This window comes from Charadrius vociferus, unplaced genomic scaffold (genome assembly GCF_000708025.1).
Source record: "Charadrius vociferus isolate BGI_N301 unplaced genomic scaffold, ASM70802v2 scaffold317, whole genome shotgun sequence".
In the NCBI taxonomy this organism is placed as follows: domain Eukaryota; kingdom Metazoa; phylum Chordata; class Aves; order Charadriiformes; family Charadriidae; genus Charadrius; species Charadrius vociferus.
In genome coordinates, this window is record NW_009649193.1 from 234882 (window position 1) to 256548 (window position 21667).

The 21667-nt window shown below is 40.6% G+C and overlaps 1 protein-coding gene across 1 annotated transcript in view; it reads right to left on the minus strand.

The window, feature by feature from the left end:
* Positions 1 to 21667, minus strand: part of PKHD1 (polycystic kidney and hepatic disease 1 (autosomal recessive)) — a 272152-nt gene that overhangs the window by 85316 nt on the left and 165169 nt on the right. Inside the window, exons 49-52 of the mRNA XM_009888974.1 lie at positions 19854 to 19973; positions 12086 to 12223; positions 3198 to 3311; positions 1187 to 1274 (exon numbers count right to left, since the gene is read on the minus strand). Of these exons, the coding sequence (XP_009887276.1) occupies positions 1187 to 1274; positions 3198 to 3311; positions 12086 to 12223; positions 19854 to 19973 (460 nt within the window). The remainder of the gene's footprint in view (positions 1 to 1186; positions 1275 to 3197; positions 3312 to 12085; positions 12224 to 19853; positions 19974 to 21667) is intronic.

A 21667-nucleotide genomic window follows, 5' to 3' on the forward strand; every position in this document is an offset into this window, starting at 1 on the left:
TTTGAATCAGCATCTGGAAGTCTCTCCACTTCAACAATCCTCAACAATTAATCTACACTAGACACTCAACGGTGTGAGAGCTATCAACAGACAAATCCTACTTGTGAGGTCTTTGGGCTTCCATTGCCCATCTCTACGCTGAGTTTCCCAATGATTCCTTCCCTAAATGCTGATGTTTCACCTCTACCCAGATGTGAACTCTTGTAGTGAGCTTTTGTTTGGCCTGACTGATAGAAATTTTTCTTTGAATACATGTATTTTGGTCTAAAATGAAGCACTTGGAAGAATTACAGCAAAAGGCAATGAATATTTTGTGCAAGGCAGAGTTAAGAATGAGAGCTCCAGAGAGAGCTAGTAGGTGCCCACCCCACTCTGACTCATGGTCAGTGCACTTCCAGGGGACATCCTTATACAGACGCGTTCTCTGGTTCAGGTGAAAGGTCTGAACTTCAGGTCATAGACACCTATTCCCTTAACGAGCATCTGCTCCAACTCCACTTACCTGGGTACTTTTGGCTAAACCTTCAGACTAACTTCATGGGTAAGTGACGATGAAGATGAGTCAGCTGGGGCGGGTTGTAAAAGCTTATGAGTGGGCAGCAACAGGGGAGAGAGAAGGTACGATTTCAAAGCTATTTTTGCCAAGGTTAAGTGAAAAACCTTGGAAGGCTCACATCCCAGACAGAAACTTTACTCTTCAGGCTATATAGTCTATATTCCAAAAAACACTTCATAAAGATGTAAGATGTTGAAGAACATGGTTCATAACCCAGTTTTGCTTAATATAGAGATAAGATTTTAACGTAGGTGTCTGAAACCAAAATGAAGATCCTATTCACCAAGATATTAGCCATTTTTGAGTATATCTCTTCCTTCTAAAAAGAAATAGAAAGACGGGGAGAGATGGAAAGAGGGAAGGAAGAGGGATGAAAGGACAGAAGCAAGCAAAGAAGGAAGGACGGAAGGAAAGGAGAAAATCTCAGCTTCATTCTTCTTGATGATTAAAATCAACTGAAAAATTGTGTAATTTTCTTGCAAGATGTAACATAGTTGTTCTGCTGAGACATATTTTAAACAGAGCCTATCACAGAGGAAGAGATAATACAAGTCATAGGAACATTAATACAAGTCACAGGAACAGGAGCCCAAACTTTATATTTGGAGTCATATTTGGACAAAATACCACCTTTCATTGCCAGGAGCAACGTTAGTTCCCAGATGTGTCCAAGACGTCTTAGGATATGCACTATAAATTTGTACCTTTCCATAAACTCCTGGAAAAAAACAGAAGAATGAGATCAAAAGTTAGGGGAAAGAAATACTTGAGAAGAACTGAACCAATAACCAAATATGTAGAAATATTTATACTTATTACACCCTGTTTCTATATTTTATAAAAGTTGTAAGAATAACACATAGCCTCCACTGGAAATACAAAGTGAATTAGAAATAAATCACTAATAAAGTAAAATAACTGTTACATGTAAAGGCAAGAAAGAGAATTGCACCATAGAATTGTCTAACTTAAACTGGAATTGTAGACAAAAGTGTCTACCTTAAAAAAAATCTACCTAAGTAAACAAAATAAGTAAAAAATCCAGGAATGAAAGATAAAAAAGATTACTTAGCTATTATTTATACTTCTGATCTGTGAAAAAATCACTATTTTTTCTGGAAAGGGCATCCAGAACCAGGGCAAAACAACCAAAATATAGAAAATTTTCATATAGGTGACGTGTTGCAAGAAGATTACATTTGAAGCACGAAAAATTTCCAATTTCCTGCATTGAAATATTTTGTTTCAGTTTTCTGATTTCATCTGAAATCTTTCAGTTTGAGTCAGTTCAATGTTTGTTCTGCCTCTCTTATAGTGACACCTCGCTTCAGAGGAGTTGTGCTTCAAGTATTTAGTGACCTTTTACTGATCGGGCCAATCTCCTCCGTGGGCAACTTTTTTCTATGACTCACTGAGTTGTTGTAGTCCAAAAGGAGACTGCGGCAAGCATTGGTAATGGAACCCTGATTATCCCACCAAGACAGACATTCAAAAGATCTTCTATGATCTTCCATTTGCTGTGGTTTAAGAGGATAGCATGAGCAGTTGTGAAGTCTCATTTGATCCATGATAGTGTGTTAAACCACAGCAACGCACCTATCTTCTCTTCTAGCCCCTAAAATCCTAGGAAGTCAAACTGTTATGCTTCAACTCCTAGGTAGTTTAGACTTAACCCCCCTTAGAATCCAACATCAAATAGGTTTCTGTCTTGCCTTCCAAACTTCTAACTATCTGTTAGAAGTTTGTAACTGCTTGATTGATGTATGCAATATTTTATCAGTGTCACTATCAGAAACAAATTGGAGGTTTTTGTTTGTTTGTTCATTTGTTTTCTTCTCTGATTTTCCTCAATATTCCACAAATCTTGATTGGGGCAATTTCTCTTGATAGCACTTTCAGTTTCTGATGTCTTTACAAAAGTTCAGCAATGAATGAAGTCTTGCAATTCTCGAGTATTGTTTAAAAACTTGTTTTAAGACATGGAAAGCAGAAAACTTAACTTATTTCTTTAACCATAATTATATGAGAAGATGTAAAAGTTAACATAAACCTCCTTTTGTCAGTCTTTCTATGAGTCCACATGTTTGGAAATACTTAAATGTGTGTATTTAGATCCATTCAGTAGTTCTTGGATATAATTCATATCACTAAAGTTAGACATTTAAAAATAGTGATATGAGTTTAAGCTCATCATCCTAGCATGGAAACTTGAGGACAGTTTATTTCATCCTAAGAGAGACGAAAGGTAACTGAGCTCAAATACCCTCTGTGCATTTCTCTCCACTCAATGAAGTCATCTTAGTGACTTCAACTTTGACAACTACCTTTTAAAATCTCAAACCAAGAACCAAGACCAAACCCTTCTACATGTGTATAAGTCCTTTTAATTCCTCTCCAGTTTCTCATATAAGGACCTCAGGATTTGATACCTGGTTGATCACTTCTTTCGAATTTTGCCTAAACAAAATCTCCACAGAAAATTCAGGAATTGACCTAGTGAAAGTTAAAAATTTTCACTCAAAAAATGTGTGTACCTTTGTTGGATGTTTTCCTGTATGGCATAGTAACAGGCTCAACAGTGGTAGATTTGGTTGTTGTCTAAGATTGGTTTCCTATGAAAAGGTGAACTCGTGTTTCATACCTATACTCCCTGGGTGGACATGTATTTCCTCCAGACGATCACAGTAAATCCCTTCAGATGCCCGAAGAAGGACCAGCAGCTTTAAATCCCTTTCTAGGGGATGTTGAAAAGAACCTGTAACACAGACAAAACAGCAACAACCCACCACAGAGGTATCAATGGCTTTTGAAATGCTGAAATTGGTGGAGGGGGGAACTGAGGTGCGTGAGTCCATATTTAAAGGTCTAAATGGCTGAACTAGCATTTCCCTCCTGACCGTATTTTTGCCTTTCTTCTCCTTTACAATTTCCCCAGTTCCCAGGTAATTGTGAGTTCTGCAGCCAGGATGGGTGAAACTGTCTTTCAGACCAACGGAAAGACTGAAGGAAAAGAGCAGGGGAAAAGAAAATGCCCAAGAAGTTTTGGTGTGCATGATGTTGCTCTTATCTTGTGGTGATAAGTCTGTACAGTAAACTGTATTCCAACTGTGACTTCATTTATTTCACCAAGGGTAGTTTACAGTTTCAGAAGAAAATGGCCCAGCACTAAACAGATACTGAGGAGGAAAAAGTGGGACAGTTTTTGCCCTGGAGAAATGTATGCGGAGTCCAGTAAGAGAGTTCAGCGTTCTTTTAAAATTAGAGATTAAATCAATTATGCAACAGAAAAATGCAGCAGATGTAGAACTAAAAAAATATATACATATCTGTACAAAATTAGCTGGCCTGTCATGTTCTTTTAATATTTAAAAATTACTAGTTTGGAAAAGAGAGTCGATTTTGTATCCTAAAGAAACATTCCTCTTTAAGAGCATTTTTTAATTAAGTGAAATCAATAAAAAAAATTCATTGCTCCACACCAGTGTCTGACTGATATGTGTGGTTATTTAAATTCTCTATACAGCTTTAAATGGGTAAAAGACAAACAGTAAAAGACTTGCATGCTCCCCATCTAATATATCTCACACCAGTGAGCTCTTATCTTCTCTGGGGACGTGGAGGAGATTCAGTCTTACAGCGTCCATCGTCCATCCAAACCACCTTTGAATTTCTTGTTTAAACTCCCATAACTGTGGTTTGAACAGAAGAAAACCCGCAATTGGGCTGTAACCAAATACTACTTTCAGAAAACAAAAGTAGTGATAAGGGCTCTCATCGCTGATGCACTGGGTTAAACAAATATCCACCTAGAGCAGCAGTAGAGTTGTGTAGACCTTTGTGTCTATTTTTGTACACAGTGATTGTTTTCCTGCTTCACCCTCACAGCAAGTTGTGATTTAAAATACTCAGCCTGAACATACCTTTCCCAATCCTCAGGTCAACATTACCCTCTGGGATAAAGTTATTAGCTACACCGAAGACAAAAGAAAGACTCAGCAAAAATATTGGGAGACCTTTATGTTGATCTTTCTTACAATGTTATTCACAATTGCCATTTCCTAATCATGATGTTGTCCCCTTAAAGTCACAGATTATTATTAATTATCATTATGAATTACTGTTGGTGTTATTATTTTACTGCTGATTACAAAGCATTCACTCTTCTACTTAAGTCAGTTAAAAACAGCTATATGACATATCCAGTTCTCAGCTCAATTTTAAAAACATTTTTATGTAGGCTTCCAGGCTTAACAATCACAGACAAATGCTTGGAAATGTGAATTCTAAAGGGTTGAACTGGAAATTATCACTTCTTTAAAAGAATTACAACTACATTTAGCTAAAATTTGTGATTTTTAATCCTAAAAAGCATAACAATAGGTTAAGGAATGTTACCCTTGTTAAAGAGAAAACAAACACAGAAACCAAGAATATAATCAGAGTGAGAAACAAAGAAGTTATAACAAAATTATTCATAATAGCTCATCACTATATTAAATCCTTAGAAAAGAAAAGAAAAAATGGGAAGATAATGTTCACAGAAATGCTTCAGTAGTAGGAAACTGTAAATGGTATATGACACAAAAAAAAAGAACACAGGAGATATCTATAAGTAGTAAAATTAGACTAGTTTTAAGTGTATTTAGAACAAAAATGATCTTAATACTTGCTTATTTCCATTAATAATTCCATGGTTTTAAATCAATGGATTTCAGTAACATGAATGCAAGTGCTACAGAAGAGTTGGTCCAGAAACTCATCACACTATTAAGGCGGACTTTGCAGAAAGTATGGGGATCACTCATGATGTCTCAGAGCACTTGAAGAAAGCTGATATTGTGCCAATATTTCAAACAAAGATAAAAGTAAGAGCCCCAGGTAATTACAGGCCTGTCAACTTGACACTGATTCTAGGGGAAAAATAAATAAAAATGGAATGTCCAACTCTGAACACAATTAATAAATCATTAAAGGTGGATGATATAATTAATGCCAATCAACCTGGTTTTGTAGAAAAAAGGTCCTGTGCAACTTCCTTGTTATCATCTTCTAATGAGATTACAGGTTTAGTTGGTAAAGATAATAGCTTTGATATAATATAATTGGCTTCTCCAAGGCACTTGACTTAGTAGCACAAAACTTTCTGATTAACAAACTACACTGGTACGACATGAACATGGCACACATTAATTTACAGGCTGACTGATTAGAACAGGGGCACTGACTCAAACAGGTCTGCTCTTGCAAGCCCTGTGATGTGCAATATTTTATCAGTGGCCCAAAGTAGTGTGAAGATACTGAAAAAAAGCAGATAAGCTGACACAAATGGGAAAAAGGAATTTAAGAGGTGGGCTGGCAGAGTCAGAAATAATTTGGAAGTAAAGAATTTTGAAAGAAAGCAAAGAATGTTCAAAATATAAGGCCACAAATCTTGAAACATAATGCTTTGTGAATGGAAGGAGAAAAAAGAAAAAAAAAAAAAAAGGGAAAAGCTGAGTAAGGTCTGAGACTTTGGCTTAGTTTAAGTACAGCCCCACAGAACGGCTCATGAAAATGAAGATATGGAAAAAGCTGAGTAAGGTCTGAAACTTTGCTGAGTAAGGTCTGAAACTTTGGCTTAGTTTAAGTACAGCCCCACAGAACGGCTCATGAAAATGAAGATATGGAAAAAGCTGAGTAAGGTCTGAAACTTTGCTGAGTAAGGTCTGAAACTTTGGCTTAGTTTAAGTACAGCCCCACAGAACGGCTCATGAAAATGAAGATATGGAAACGGCGCCTACCTCAGCTTATTCATAGGGAAATCCAAAATGGTTAATGCACACGAGTCACTGGGGCTTGATAAGTTTCATCACCTCACGAAGTAACTGGCATATGAAACCACAGCTCTTGGAGTAAGTAGTTTTGTTAAAACTGCCAAGTTGCCATGAACACTGGAATCGTTCTGCAACATGTATGTGAATGATCTGGGCTTTAAGTGCCTGTCTTTGAACTCTGGTTGTCAAAACTTCAGGTACTTGTCCCACTTTATTGTGGTGAACAAGTCCTACATGTGTTCACATCAAACTGTCGAATTACCCACCCTGCATGAGGCGCGCAGAAACGGATCCCACTTCACACTCCTACTACAACTGGAAGGCTTAGCAATTTGATGAGCAAGCTGGTCGATCATAAGGTAGGATTGTAAGGCTCTGCTGGCGGATAACCAGAAAAAAAGGTAGTTGCAACCAGAAACTGGCAGAAACATCTGGTGAGATGTGCAGAAAAGGTCAGGAGGGACTAAAGACAGCACACACAGAAAATAGCCAGGGCTTCCTCAAACACATCTTCCAGCTGTAAAGTTTATGTGGAATTTGAAGGGTTTGCTCATCTGTTGAGATTTGGCACATATGTGTGAGCCCAAGCAGTGCTTGTAAGCAGTGGTTTATCCACTCTGGATGTCTCGGGTATTTCTCCAGTGCAGACACAGGTCAATCTGTTGGTGTGTAGGCAGTGACTGTTCAACTTCCGAGCTGAACTTTCTGCAGAGGCACTGCACAGTCAGTTTGTACCTTCACTGTCTGTCTGATGGTAGATGTCACATCAAATTGCCTCACTGCCGGTGTGCGACCTTCTACAAGAGGTATCTAAAGCTGATGGTCCTCCAGGGAGTGCTGGCACCACAATGCATGCACTACACGGTGCAAAAAAAACCCCATATATGGTAATCCTCTGTATAAGAAACAACCTATGCTGATAATAAACTCACCACTGATTATATATTTTCCTGAAGTGTGAGGTCCAGATGCCTGGATTGCCACACAGAACTGTTAGCTTGATGGTACAACTGATTTATAATCCTTCATCAGGTCTAACCTTTGGAGAGGATAAAACCCTACTATGTAAAAATAGAAAACAAAAAAGGAAGAACAGAAAGAGAGATGTGGGTTTTTTTCTACCCAGATTTTCACTTATTCGGGACTGCAGCCTGGATCAAGTTTACTGTTGAGTTTTAAAAGCATTTTCCTTTGTTTGCATATTTCAGTTTTATTCCAGATGTTCTTCCTGACAGTTTTTTGTTGTGTATTTTTTTTTCTTTTTCCAAAGCAAAACCCATTCAATTCTTTCCTAGAATAGTGGGTGTTTCCTCCCTTTGAGCCTTTCCTTTCTTTACAACATAACACTCTGCAACAGCTGTTGCATATAAGAGCAAGGAAACGTCTGAGATAAGATCCGCTCCCTTCCACTGGCAAATAGACTTTGGTGAGTGTCTTGTTGTGACCACCTCCAACATCAGCTCTGCGTTCCCTGAATCCAAAACTTCTTGGACTCTGCCTGCCCAGCTATTTTGAAAACTCGTATATTGTCACCAGAAAGTCTGAGGCGTTCTTATTCATGGGCAGAGATGGATAGTCGTCTATTGTTGGTCCTCCTCCTGAGCTGTTCCTTCAGGTGTTCAGACCGCTCTCTGCAAAGAAGCCTGTAAAAGCAGCCTGTAAACAAGGAGCCATGGCATGGGTTGCCTCTTACAGATGGTGATGCCAAATAAACAGAAGAGATGAGAGACAGACAGCTGTGGAGAAGGAACCAGCAGCCAGAAGTGAGAGGTGAACGTCCAAGGAATGTGAGACACATAGGATAGGATTCACCTGCCTAAATACAGGTGTCTAATGCTGCCTGAGTGTCCTAGCACCCTCCTAATCCACTATGCGAGGTTGGCAGATACCAGACAGTGATCAATAACAGAACAATAACAGAACAGCTTTTTAAGCACAAGTTGGAGGCCGGATGGGACACCCGAGGCTCCTCAAAGTCACACAAAATCATTATAGTTATGCAACTGAAACATGTTTCCAGGGAGATTCATACACTTACATTTAGGTTTCTCAACGCGGATGTTTCCATGTTCTCTGGCTGTCTGAGCTAACAAAGATCAGACAACACAGTGTGGTCTGTAATTTGCTCTAGATACCTCTGTTGGCCAGTCCCACTGACTGCAGTGGCTCCACTGGCTGGATTGAATACATCTCTACCGAAACAGCCAGCTCACATACTGACGTCCACTTGTTGTGCCTAAATTTGGGTGTCTTAAACATGTGAACCAAATCCCTTCCCTAGATGATACTATCAGTTAAAAGAGACCAAGAGGCTTGGAAAGGGTAAAGACCAAACAGATGGAGGCGGAGAGATGGATCGAAGGGGATGCAGATGGTGCAATGAACTTTTCAATCCACTTTTTCTGTGATTGGGGATGAAAAATTGCTCTCAATACATCCACAGCATTCCATCTTCATACAAGTTGAATAGCTGTGCAGGGATGCTATGGGACTGTAAAATGGGACTCGGCTCACAGCTAAAGAAGAGGGGACCCACACAATAGAGGAACTGGAGGAGTGGAAAAGAAAAGTCAACTGGTGAAACTCAGTTTTGTCCTAATTGTCATTATAAAGCTGAGCATTAATCGTCACTAACACATGGCCATTTCATGAAGTACAGCGATTTACCCTTTGGGAAGTCGATATGGGGGTTCTTACTAGTACTGAAAAGGAGGGGAATGAACATATTAGAGAGAGCTCTCTTACCACAAGCAAGATAAAAGACATCTGAAATGTCTGGGGTTTCATCTCCAGACAATCAAGCCATGAGCTAATGATGACCTTAGGCTTCTTGCCTCAAATGAGTGACATGACTGACAAGCAGCCATCACGAGATATACAGAAAAAAAAGAATGTGACAAGTTGGGACTAAAAAGAGAAATTCTATCTGGATAATTACTTAGTGAGTTCTACTATAAAAAGCAAAAAAAAAAGCCTGCCAGCAAAGAGCAGCTGAGTGCAGTGCAGTTCAGGATGAGTCCAATGGATCAATTTGTGGAAAACGAACTTCAGCACTTTCTGCAGCCTTATCAGGAGCTGAGGGCTTTGTTCAGCAGTGGAACAGGGCACTTTCTGCACATATCATCTGTGCTTTAATGCTGACTTATGAGTTAAAATGAATGGAACCATCCTAGCAAAGAATCAAAAAAACCCAACCTCTGAGATGTTGAGCTCAGTATTTCCTTTCTTATTCTGACACAGGTGTGCTAATGATATTTAGCAAATCACTTCATCCTCTGAAGCTCAAACTGACCTTCTACACACTGGAAAAATAGCTGATTTTTTTACACCATTGCAACACAGGGTGGTAGAAATAAGTGGTGTTTCTAAAATGCTATTGCAAATATCACCATCAGTGAAGAGAGTTTGAAAGTTTAGGTGAAAGAGAGAAGCTCCTTGTCTGGGAGCTAGGACTAGTAGAGAAAAAGTAACCAGAAAGTCTTCCTGGGTCCAACAACACCGAAGGACGAGGAATACCTGGAGAAATTACTGCAGGGGTAGATCCACGCATTTCACTTCTGGCTTGTTTGGGGGCTCTGACAGAGTTCTTGAAGCCCTTTGCAGAGTTTTAATCACCTCACATCTCCCAGTGATTCTGTTGATCATAATTTACACTGGATTGTGATCATAGATTGAAGAGGAAAGTGATGACAAACCCTCCAGGAACAAAAGTGTCCCAAGAATCCTGATCTCCCTCACTGTGTTTTCTCATCCCAGTTTCCCTGTAAATTATTGTTTTGATGAAATTAATTAGGTTCTGGTTGATGTTTCATAAACTCCAAATTTACACTGATTTTTTTTCCCCTTTGTTATATATTTCTTATCATCACTCAGTTCCTATGTACTTTAAGTCTTGTTTTAACCATCTGACTTTGTTTTTCCCTGCAGATAAGATGCCAAGTGTTCTGAAGGGCACCAAAGTCCAAGATTTGTTTGTAGAACTTACAATTGTTCTCTAGCAGTTTAAGTGAACAAAATAGCCTCTACTAGAAAGTCTTTGGCCCAGGCCACTGAATTAGAAACAACAGCATGTCACCAAAGATTGTGATGCTGAAAACAGGGCATGGAGAAGTTACACAATGGAGAGGACCTGGGGATTTGGCTCACTTGATGTCAACCTCAGATCCTGCTCAGGCAATGCTGAATGCTGATGTCCACATCTATTAAATCTGTTTAGTAAACTGTCTCATTATCTATTTTGTGTCAGGATTTCTTTAGGGTGTGGTAGAATTGGACAGATGGGCTTCTAAACCTTCCTTCGGGCATGGAACAGTCAGGATTGGACAGATGGGCTCCAAGAAGTTACCTTTAGGCCTCGAACACATGGGAAGAGAAAGAGGAAGGGAAAAAAAAAAACAAGCATAGAAGCCAGTATAAGATGTGGGAAACTTGCATACTCTCTACCCACCTATCATCTCACGGATGAAACTAGAGCACAGATATCTCTCCAGAAGATGCTGGACTGCGATTCCACAGCTGCAAATACCTGTTTGGCTTTTAATATCATTACTACTCACAGATGTGCTGGAGGGGAGTTTGTGCAGCAAAGAAGTGCCTCAATGGTTTTTAATAAGTGTTTTTAGCAAAGAACACATGCTTTTTCTTAAAACCAATATGAAACCATATTTAAACTACAAAAGAGTGTAAGTAAGAAATGATTGAGACCCTTTTAAGTGTATATATATATTAACCTCCCAGATTAGGCTTTCAAACCCCTTTTTCCAAAGAAAAACACAAGGCAGCAAAATAACTCTTTTGGCCAGTACTGTATTAACTAAACAGTCCCTTGAGATTAACAACAAACAAATATTGGAGCACACTTCCTCAGGAGGTGATTACACAAACAAATTCTCTTTTTAAAGTTCATGAAACCAATCTTGAGAAAGGTCAAGCGGTGATCAACAGTGTGATCCCAGCATCCTAAGGATTCCTGTAAGTAAGTACAATGCCTGGTTTTAGAAACCTTGATACTTAAAAGGAATTATGTGAGTAATTACTTCTTTGTGGAAAAACATTGATCCTGTCCGTTGCAAATAAAGTGGAACAGCCCCAGTGACATTGGGGACTCCGAAACCACTAGAAGTAGGGGCAAGGTGGTACCGCCCTGAATTCCTGGTGCTCATCTGTACAGAGGGATGAGAGGAACAAGTGTGCTGAATCCAGATGTGCCAGTTTCATACCACAGCAGGATTTCCTGGCACTCTGGGGATTCTCTGTGACCCTGTTTATGTTGGCTTTAAATGCTTCTGAGCCATCTAGAACTTGCTTTGCTAATGCCCACAGACACCAGGCACCGCTTGAACGCTAAGGTAGATCCTGCCCTAAGGAATTGCCATCTCATAAAACAGCCCCATATCAAGTAGGGAGGATTTTTACACATATCAGGTAAAATCTCAGCCATGATGACATCAGGAGTTTTGCCACTGACTTCAGTGGGGTGAGGGTAGTGGTATTTGTAATACATTGCTATTAAATGAACAGGTAATTAGCTCCAGTGCACAATCATTATGCTTAACCTGGATCCTGGGTGTCCACATCGCAGATACCCAGACAGCTATATGGCATGAAAATGGCTAGCGTGTTTACAGTAATGCTCTACAATCTTTCTTCCCACTTTCTCTGTCTGTCAAGAGCAGAGATAAACCCCAGGCACCCAGAAAACAGGCTGCTCACTTACCCACTTTCAGCGTACCCCCCACCACCACGATGCAGGCTGCGCTCAGGACATTGCTGGAGTTGCTGGGGAACTCGAGGGTCCCCAGGATGTAGAGACGTCCCAGAGGGGGAAGAGCTGTATCCACCAGGATGGTCCGGTCTGAGAAACAAAGCGCAGGGTTGTTTAGAACCACAGCAGCCTACCAACGCTACTTGCCAAAACGCATGGCGTGGAGGTGAAGAACATTAACTTTGCTTGAGTTTTGCTTTATTTAGATTGTTTTCGCTTAGAACTACTGGAGCAGGACTTGTGTGTTTGTGCAGCATCCACAACCAGAACCTCACCTACAGCTGGAGCTCTATGGCGTGGCTGTAATCTGATGAATGAACAATAACATCGTATTTACAATGATGTTGTTGCATGCTTACGTCTCATCAAATGTCACTTGAACTTTTAAGAATTCATATGAAGGCCAGCAAGTTAGAGACATGTTGGTATCACTAGGTGAGTCTAGCTCCGGTTATGAAAGTAAATCGTGATGACCCAATGCAAAGAACCAGGAGTAACTTAAGATGTGTCCAGACAGCATTTTTCCCCCACGGCATTGAAGAGAACAAGTGACAGAAGTGAAAAAAACCCAACGGTGTCAAATGGGTGGTGCACGTCACAGAGAGCCTGCAAGTCCCCACCTTGATACCAACAGTGATCCAGGTGACAAGCTGAAGCCCCACACCACAACCCACCTTCAGTGACTTGCTGTCACTATTTTTCCCTCTCTGCAGTTTGGCTTTGCTCTCTCAGATCCCTACTAATAAATTAGGTAACAGTGTGCAGGGGAAGCACGGTTCCCCCAGATCCTTAAGGACAAAACAAAGAGCATATTTTTATGTTGCAGAAAAGAGTGGGGACTGTCATTGATTGAACATGATTACATCACTGCTGCCTCCTAAAGCTGCAAGTCTACAGCCTGTGAACCTTTTAAATGCCACTTAAGGTTTCCAAGTAGGACACGAGGAAGGAGGTAAATGGTGCATCGTTTAGAGGTAGCCCACCACACAGAGGTGAATTCCACCCTCAGGGCCCATCTAAGGCTCTTTGATGTCACTGGGGGCTTTTCAGTTTATTGCACTGGAAAACAGCTCAGGCCCTGAAATTGTGGTTTCCATCTCCTTTCATTGTTGACAAGAGTAACAGGTTTCCTGGTATGGTGCATCTCTGAGTCAGTGGATGTCCCTGGAAGAAGGAAAAGCAAGGTATTTCCTTAACAAAGGGTTCGATGAGATGATCTAGTTGTGACTTGCATAGAAATAGCTTGCAGAAAATAAGGATTTTGAACATAATGGCAGCTGCCAAATCCTACCCAGAGATGTGCTGTGACTTCTGTTGATCTCTATGCATTTATTGCAAGGTGCGGATATACAGCACAGGAGAGAATAAGGAACACCCATATTTTCCAATGGATTTTGACAGAAGTGGTGAGAATGCGTGAAACATGAGACGTGAAATGTGAAACAGGTTTGCTGTGGAACATAGGAAGAGCCATGAGGTGTCTTAGGAAGTGGATCAGCTACTTCACAGTTTTGCTTCCGCCTATAGCCATTGGCAACTGTTTTGGATGAAGACACAAATGACAATGTGATAGGTAACACAGGGAAAGTTTTATCCCAAAAACACGGGTTTAAGAATTCTTAAACCTTTGTGCTAAATGGCTTGAGTCAGCCAATTCTCCCAAATCCTGTTTGCAGGAAATGTAATCAAAAACTACACAAAGTACACTCGGGAGTGGACTGAAAAAATATAAGTAGAGTGCCTATATATTAGCATTTCATAGCTTTTGACTCTTTGGTTTTGCAGTCCTGAAGTTTCACAGCTTCAGGGGAGAAGAAACTCTGCACAGTTCCAGGTCCTGGGTCTGCTTGCAAGATTTGGTTGTCTCTTCTACATACATGTTCCTACTTTATCCCTGTAACTCAATCTTCCCATTTTTTTTTTTTCTTTCTTTCTCTCTGGACATTGGCAAGGTACACCCTGAAAGCCCAGGACCTCTGTTCTCAAGGACTACGCCAAGTACTGCAGCAACCCATGGTTCCTCTGAACATCCCATCTCAAAAGAAATTCCCTGCATCCTCGGGCTGAAGCATCTTTCAAGCATGCAAAATTTTCACAGCATTCAGATGTAATAAGTCTCTACAGAGCAAGTGCAATCTTTTTTTATTTTTTTTCCCCTAAATCTCATACTGTTAGTACTTTGTACATTTTTAAAGGCATGAGAATATCCTGTCTATAATCTCTTTACAGGACAGGTATAGTCCTACGCCCTGCGGAGCTGAGAAGTGAAGGCACAGTATGTGAGGATATGAAACAGAAAGAAGAGAATAAGGGGGAAGATGTGGTTAAAATGATATCTCTCAGACAGAAGGGGAATCTAGTTTGTGAAATCACAGCTCAAGAATGTGGCAAAAAGCTGCAGTTGACAAAGGCCATAAGTATATTCATCAAACACAGACTGAAACATTTTTACAAGGAAAAGAAGAAGTGCTCCTAGGCATACCATTTATATGTCAAGTTTCGGTCTAGAACAGATATTTTTGCTGAGTTGCACATCTTTCTAAAAAAGGTTTTATAAAGGAATTGCTGACTGCTCTGTAACTGTAGCATCACATATGTAAGCCTGGAAATACAGGAGTGAGAAATTCCTCGTTCAGAGATATCTCAGCAAACCTATGGCTTCCTCCGTTTAAAAGAACAACACTCAGGGGTGTGACGCTTCGAGTGTGAAGTCCTCGGAGGGTGAAATGTTGCTCTGTAGAAACAACAGAACGTTCCTTTGAGGAAAAAAAGTCGTTCCACGCTTGAGGAGAAAAGCAAACATATTCAAAGGAGACTTCCCTACATGGTCCTTACAGAATACATTCATTTATGTAGTAGAGGGAGATGATGACTAAGGGGTTAAAATCATAAACTTTAGGTCACTGAGCTCAAGGGATTTACCTTCAGAGAAAGACAAACTGCAGTTGTTTTTCTCCCATTAAGACATTAGTATAATAGCAAGCAACCACTTCCAGCAAACCATAGTTCGAGCCTGAAAACAGGGCTATGTTTCATTATATGTATACTTTCTTCAGACAAAAGCTCACAGGTATGTCACACTCTCAATGTTCAGATGTACAATGCTGAGAAGTCGCTAATGACTCCAGCAATGACACAAAATGCCTTTGATCAACTGCATCGCTATATAAAACACCATAGCATGCCATTGAATGGAAATCAGGCACAACAGAAGAGCTATTATATGAGATACAGTACTCCAGCATTCATCTCTTCAAACAGAAAAAGTTCAAAGAAAATCAAAATCAGAAAATGAATAACAGAGTGAATTCCACCACTGAAAAAAAAAAAGAAAAAAAGAAAAAAAAAAAAAAGAAGAGAGACTGAGCCAGAGGCTACATGATATCATATCAATACCCTTCAAAACAGCATTCCATCTCCTGGAATTATAACGTGTTCTCCTTCCACCCAGATCATGCTGCGTCAGGAGCGTGTCACACTGAAAACCCTAAACCAAAGTCCTGAAAATCTGAGGGCTTAAGAAGGTAATGCCGCTGCTGGCTGCCAGAATGTCATGACTAAACTCATCTAGCTTGTCTTTCAAGGTGGTGTCACTGCTGAAGGCTGATCCATGTGAGAGGTCCTTGTGGGGTGGCTGTGGCTCCGGGAGGGAACCTCCAGAGATAAAAGCACAAGTTGTTGCAGTCCAGAGGTCCATGATCTCCAGAGGTCCCTTCCAGCCCTGACCATCCTGTGATTCTGTGATTCCATATTTGGTTGTGGTTTTGCTGTTCAGTAAAGCTCCTCTGAAGAGCAGAGATGGTTTTATTGTACGCTGTGGAGCACCCTGCTCTAAGCAGCTGAACATGGTGATTCAGAACTGGGAACTCCCGGGGTCTCATCCTGCTCAGGCGACAACTTGCGTTCTGGTTTTGGGCAACCTTTATTATTGTGGCCCCTCAGTTCCTCATAGGCAGAGAATATTCCTGTCTATGGTAAAGCACAGATCATATCTAATAGTCCAACCCTTATCCTGCTGCCTCCCGACCAGTAGACACCAGTATGCTAGAGACAATCCCACATCCTTTAGCACAGTGCAAACATTCCCCCATTAAACTGACCAAACCATCACTGCTCTAAATTTGGAAGATGTTATTTCTGACCCCAAAGGCTATGCGGTCATGCTGCACAGCACCAGGCCTGAGCTAATGAGCTTTGCCTCTCCAGAGAGCTAATTAGTTCTGGTATACCAGCATGCTGATGCAGCAGTATTGTTTCCAGTCCCAGAACTAGATCAGTTGGGCTGGGTTGTGGGCAGCAACGTGCAACGCTTCAGGCACAGCTTAGTCACGAAGGGCCTTGTGGTAGGTAACAAAGGTCATGGTCAATATCTCAGGTGGCAGCTAAAATGAGTTATTTTGTCGAGAGGATTACACCTGCCTTTGCAGGAAGCACAGAGGAGTTTTATTCATAGGTGAGTTTGCAATGCACCAAAGTACCATCAGAACCTCAGTATCCAGCTTCCACTCTCTTACTCTAATCTAAACAACAAAAGTCCAAATCCTTAGCCATTTTATTTTTTTTTTAATTAATTTCTTACTTTCTGTTTTTGTGTAGATTGTGCTTTACCTCCAATGACCATCTGAGCATGCTTTACGTGATTAACTCACTGTCAGTGCAGAGGCCTTGGATACCAGTGGCACCCTTATAGAATCATGGAATGGTTTATGTTGGAAGGGACCTTAAAGATGATCTAGTTTCAACCCTCCTGCCATGGGCAGGGACACCTCCCACTAGACCAGGTTGCTCAAAGGCCTGTCCAACCTGGCCTTGTGCCTCTTCATATCTGCATCTGACATACGGTTTGGAAAACTGGAATGATTTTGTCTTTTGACAATCCTGGGCTGGTATTGGTGAACTGGTCATAATGTGATACCCAAGAATTGAAACAGATGATCTAGTGTTGTCTCTGGCCTGGTTCTCAAAGAACTATGAAGGATAAAATACGCAATGGCATGCAAAATCCAGCAGTAGCAAGAGGATGTGAAAGAGAGCAAAGCACATGAGAAATACCCCGGTGTTTAATGCCTGCATAAGGCGTCAGATACAATGGAGGTGAAAGTGGAGTAGGGACCAGGGAGCACAGGACAGAAAGGACATTTTGTGTGTTTCTGAATGGCAAGAAGGCACATGTTCATCATGAAGTACCAGTGGCATGACTGCAGTAATTTTGTTGGGAGAGGAAAGCAAGTCCAGTGTTCTGGCTGCTGCACTTGGACTTTGGAGATTGGAGCTCAATCCCTGTTCTGGTACATCTTCCCACTGTCAAGACCTTTACATGGATGTTAGTGTTGCTTATACTGCCAATGAAAATATATATAAACCTTCACATCATAGTTCAGACAACATACATTAACTGTAAGTTAGGTTCATATCTCAGGTGATCCTGAACATGATCTGGAGAAAAGAGGTTCAGGCTTCAATATACGGCACCTGAACTGAGCTATCTGATGGGAGCTAGGTGTCTAAGCTCCCATTGTAGTAAATTCATTTAGGCATTTATTACCATCTGAAATGTCCTTGGATATTTGAGACCTCCTCATACAGAACTGACAAATATGACATAGGGGACACCTGTGACCATCTAGGGTTTCACCTGTGTAGGCAGAATGTTCCTGGAGCGCTGCAAACACTAGAAATATCTCTCCCTCTATGTATAAATATATAACTTCATATAAGGAAGCGACTTGAGCCTTGGAACTCTACATAATACCATCAGTAAAGAACAATTAAATTCACATTAGATACTCACATTTGGTCAGCTTAGTAACTCTTCCAGTTCTAGTAACTAATGATGAGGAACAGGTTAAGATGCCTAAATATATGTTCTTACTGTTACCTTAGATGCACATAGGACACAGGACCTACAGGAGATAAGCAAATCCCTGGAGGGACATTTCTGTGCCTTCTCTGTCCTCTGAAATTACAAACATTTAACCACATTTATGCAATATAGCTAATGAGATGGCAGAACTAAAAAAAACCACCACATTGTGCTTGTTTGATAGGAAATAGGGACCTCATCAGAAAATGGAAATTATCTACTCTTCAGTTTAATCAAAGTTCCACCCAAAAAGTCAAGAAAAAGCATTATTTCAAACAACACGGGTTATTTTTAATGTTTGTCATAAAACTGAAGATTAAACTAAGTACTCATTGAAAGTTGAACATAATTCTTAGTTTAACCTGAAATTATATATATGTATTACTTTTAATGTCACAGGACAGAGAAGTCTTAACCATGACAGGCTCCACGCCCAAACACCAACACAAAGCAACAGAAACTATCTTCCACAAAGACTTCATAAGCCAACACCAGGTGGAAGACTAAGACACATGGAGCAGTGTTGTCCCCATATTCAGAAGTGGAGCCATGGTAGGCAGAGACACTTATCTGGTTTCAAACAAAGGAAGAGGAGCCAATATGTTGTCCCACAGTGTGTCAGATACTTAACAGTATACACAGTATTCATAATGTCATAAAATAATGATGTCTGGAAGGTACCTCAGGAGATTATCAAGTCCAACTTCCTGATCAGAGCAGGGTCAGCTATTAGGTTAAAAGGTTATCACAAGTTTTCTCCTCCAGATCTTGTTGCAAGTTGACTAGTTTTGTTTTTGTTTTATATTTTGCTAGAATTCAGAAGGCTGTTCATACAATAAGGTTGTAAATTGAACCGGGATTTAAGTGTAACTCAAGTCGGAGGCTGAAATACAGGCATAGGCTAAAACAGCTAGGGGACATCCACAGAAAATGAATAGAATGGAATGGAATGGAATGGAATGGAATGGAATAGAATAGAATAGAATAGAATAGAATAGAATAGAATAGAATAGAATAGAATAGAATCATAGAATAGTTTCAGTTGGAAGGGACCTTTAGAGGTCATCTAGTCCAATCCCGCTGCCATGAGCAGGGACATTTTCAACAAGATCAGGTTACTCAGAGCCCCGTCCAACCTGACCTGGAATGTTCCCAGGGATGGAGCATCCACCACCTCTCTGGTGGCAACTTGGGCCACGGTTTCACCACCTGAGGTGAAAAAATTTCTTCCTTATATCTTGTCTAAATCTTACCTCTTTTAGTTTAAAGCCATTACCCCTTGTCCTAGCACTACAGGCCCTGCTAATAAGTTTGTCCCCATCTTTCCTGTAGGTCCCCTTTAAGTGCTGAAATGTCACAGTAAGAGTAGACTATTTCAGTTGGAAAGGAGCTACAAATGGATTGAGAGGTTATATCATTGATGGTGGGAATTGCAACAGGAAAATAAAATGGAAGGTGGTATAATTGTGGAAATGTAAAACATGCTCCCTGCACAAAACACAGAGGAGGGTCAAGAGATGAGCTCTCTGTGAGCTGTTATTTTGGGTCTTGAAAATTCTCTACTCCAGAAATAAAGTCCCTGCATATTATTAAGCTTGAATATCAGTATGGGTTAATAAGTGTGTGTGTGTTTGTGTGTATGTGTAAATGGAAAAAAAAAACAACTATTCTGTTCCAAAAAATCATACTTTTGGACTGTAGCCAAGATTTCAATGTGATGAGGAACAAACGTGGTGTCCTGCATACACTGAATGGACACTAGTCCCAAAGAATCTACGTTGTAACGCAAATTCATATCCTAATGTAAACGTACCCCAGTACCCCATAGAAATTAAACACCTTTCCTTCCTTCCTTACTAGGTAAGATGATGACGTCTTCCCCAGGGCCTGGGATGCTGTGGTTGGATCCACCCCAGCCTTTTCCCACGTCATTCCATGTCTCTGGGTGCGACCATTTCAAGACAGCATCAGAAGGAACTACAAAACAGGACATACAAAGGCAGAATTATAATTTTCAGTAGCTGGGAGAATTATCATTTCTTTGATAGTCAAGCATCTGTGGCACTAACATCCTCCTTTTGTCACTGATGAAACAATGCTAACTTGCTCTTTGTTATCCTCCATGCTTAAAGGAAGCTGCCTGATGGGAAAACAGATCTCTCCCAGGACCATGTTTTCAAAGTTAAAGGGCAGGGAGATGACTAAAAAACAGGATTCAAATTCTTTGGGATCCATCAGAAGCAAAGCAAATCTTGATGTTTGTCATAATGTCACGCCTTGTGAATATGATTCACAAGCAACCGCTTCATTGTTTTTATTTACACCATTCAAAGCTCTTTGGAGCACTTTGAACACAAAATTAAGACGAACAAATGAAAATAAAAGCCAATCACCTGTGCTTGGTGGCAAAACCAGGTGATCAAAATGGTACCTAGCCCCACCAGAAAGTGCCAAATCTTCTTAAGCATTTTTTTTTTCCCCATCACTCTACAAAGCAGGTTGAATTCCCAGGGTGATTTTCCACACTTTCCCAAAGTATGCAAGATTATTAAAAATGAGAGATCAACTCTCACAAGCCTGTTAACCCTCAGAAAAGCAGGAGCCTTCCCATTGCAAGGGTTCATTAAGACCTGCCTTGGAAAAGAAACTTGACTGAGACCCACGGCCACCCCTGCCCATTCCTCAAAGATGTATTTTTCAGTTCAGTCCAAAAGGAAACTTCTGAGCCTTCGCATCAGGAGAATACTGGGAGATATTAAGTTTGTGAAATGTAGGTGCTTAACTTCCATTTGTATTTTAGACAGCTAATGAGCCAGTCTTCATAAACGAATTGCCTAAGTTTGCTTTTCCACCAAGAGAGGAAGGAAAGCCTCCGGGGGAAATCCTGTCCACAAAGTTTAGTAAGCCCTACACTAACGCAGGCAGGGCCTCCCTCTGGAGGCCTCTACAAGCACCTACCTCTGTCCCACCACTGTAAAGGAAATTCTGGCTTTTTTTTTTTTTTTTTTTCCCTTGAGGAATGCTGCATTAGGTATTGAAAACACAGGGGCAAGCTCATGCCTACGTGTAGGGGGCTGAACCCCGCTCTGTGACACCGTGGAGTGGAAAAACCCTCCGTTGCCAGCACGGGGAAACACAGAGAAATTAAAGCCAGGTGGAGCTCCTTAAGGCTGGGTTTGCCTTCCTCTTACTTGTTTGTTCAGGGGGAGACACACTGCAAAAGTGTCTCTGAACCTTATTGCCACATAAATGATTACCGCTGTTAACACGCAGCGAGGCAGCTATGCAACTAAGACTAAAATTTGGAGGTCTCCCTTGTCTCTGGTGCATTTTTTTTCTGTCTGATTCGACATGTAACTGTGCGGTAATGTCACAGTATTACACTAACATCACTACGGAGCACTAAAATACACTGCAGTCTTACATTCTCCATGACCTTTCTGATCTGCTATGGTATTTCTTAACCAAAGTTTATAGCCCTCTCTGCTGTGGAATCACACATTTATCATGAGCAATGGTAGATACGGCTCAATGAAATGCTTAAATGAATACCAATGTTGAGTTGATAGCGCTACAAAATATTGAAGTGAAAAATAGCAATCTACTTCTGAAAAAAAAAGTAAAAAAGAAATGGTGTGACTCCCAGACTTTGAAAGACTATCACGCACCTG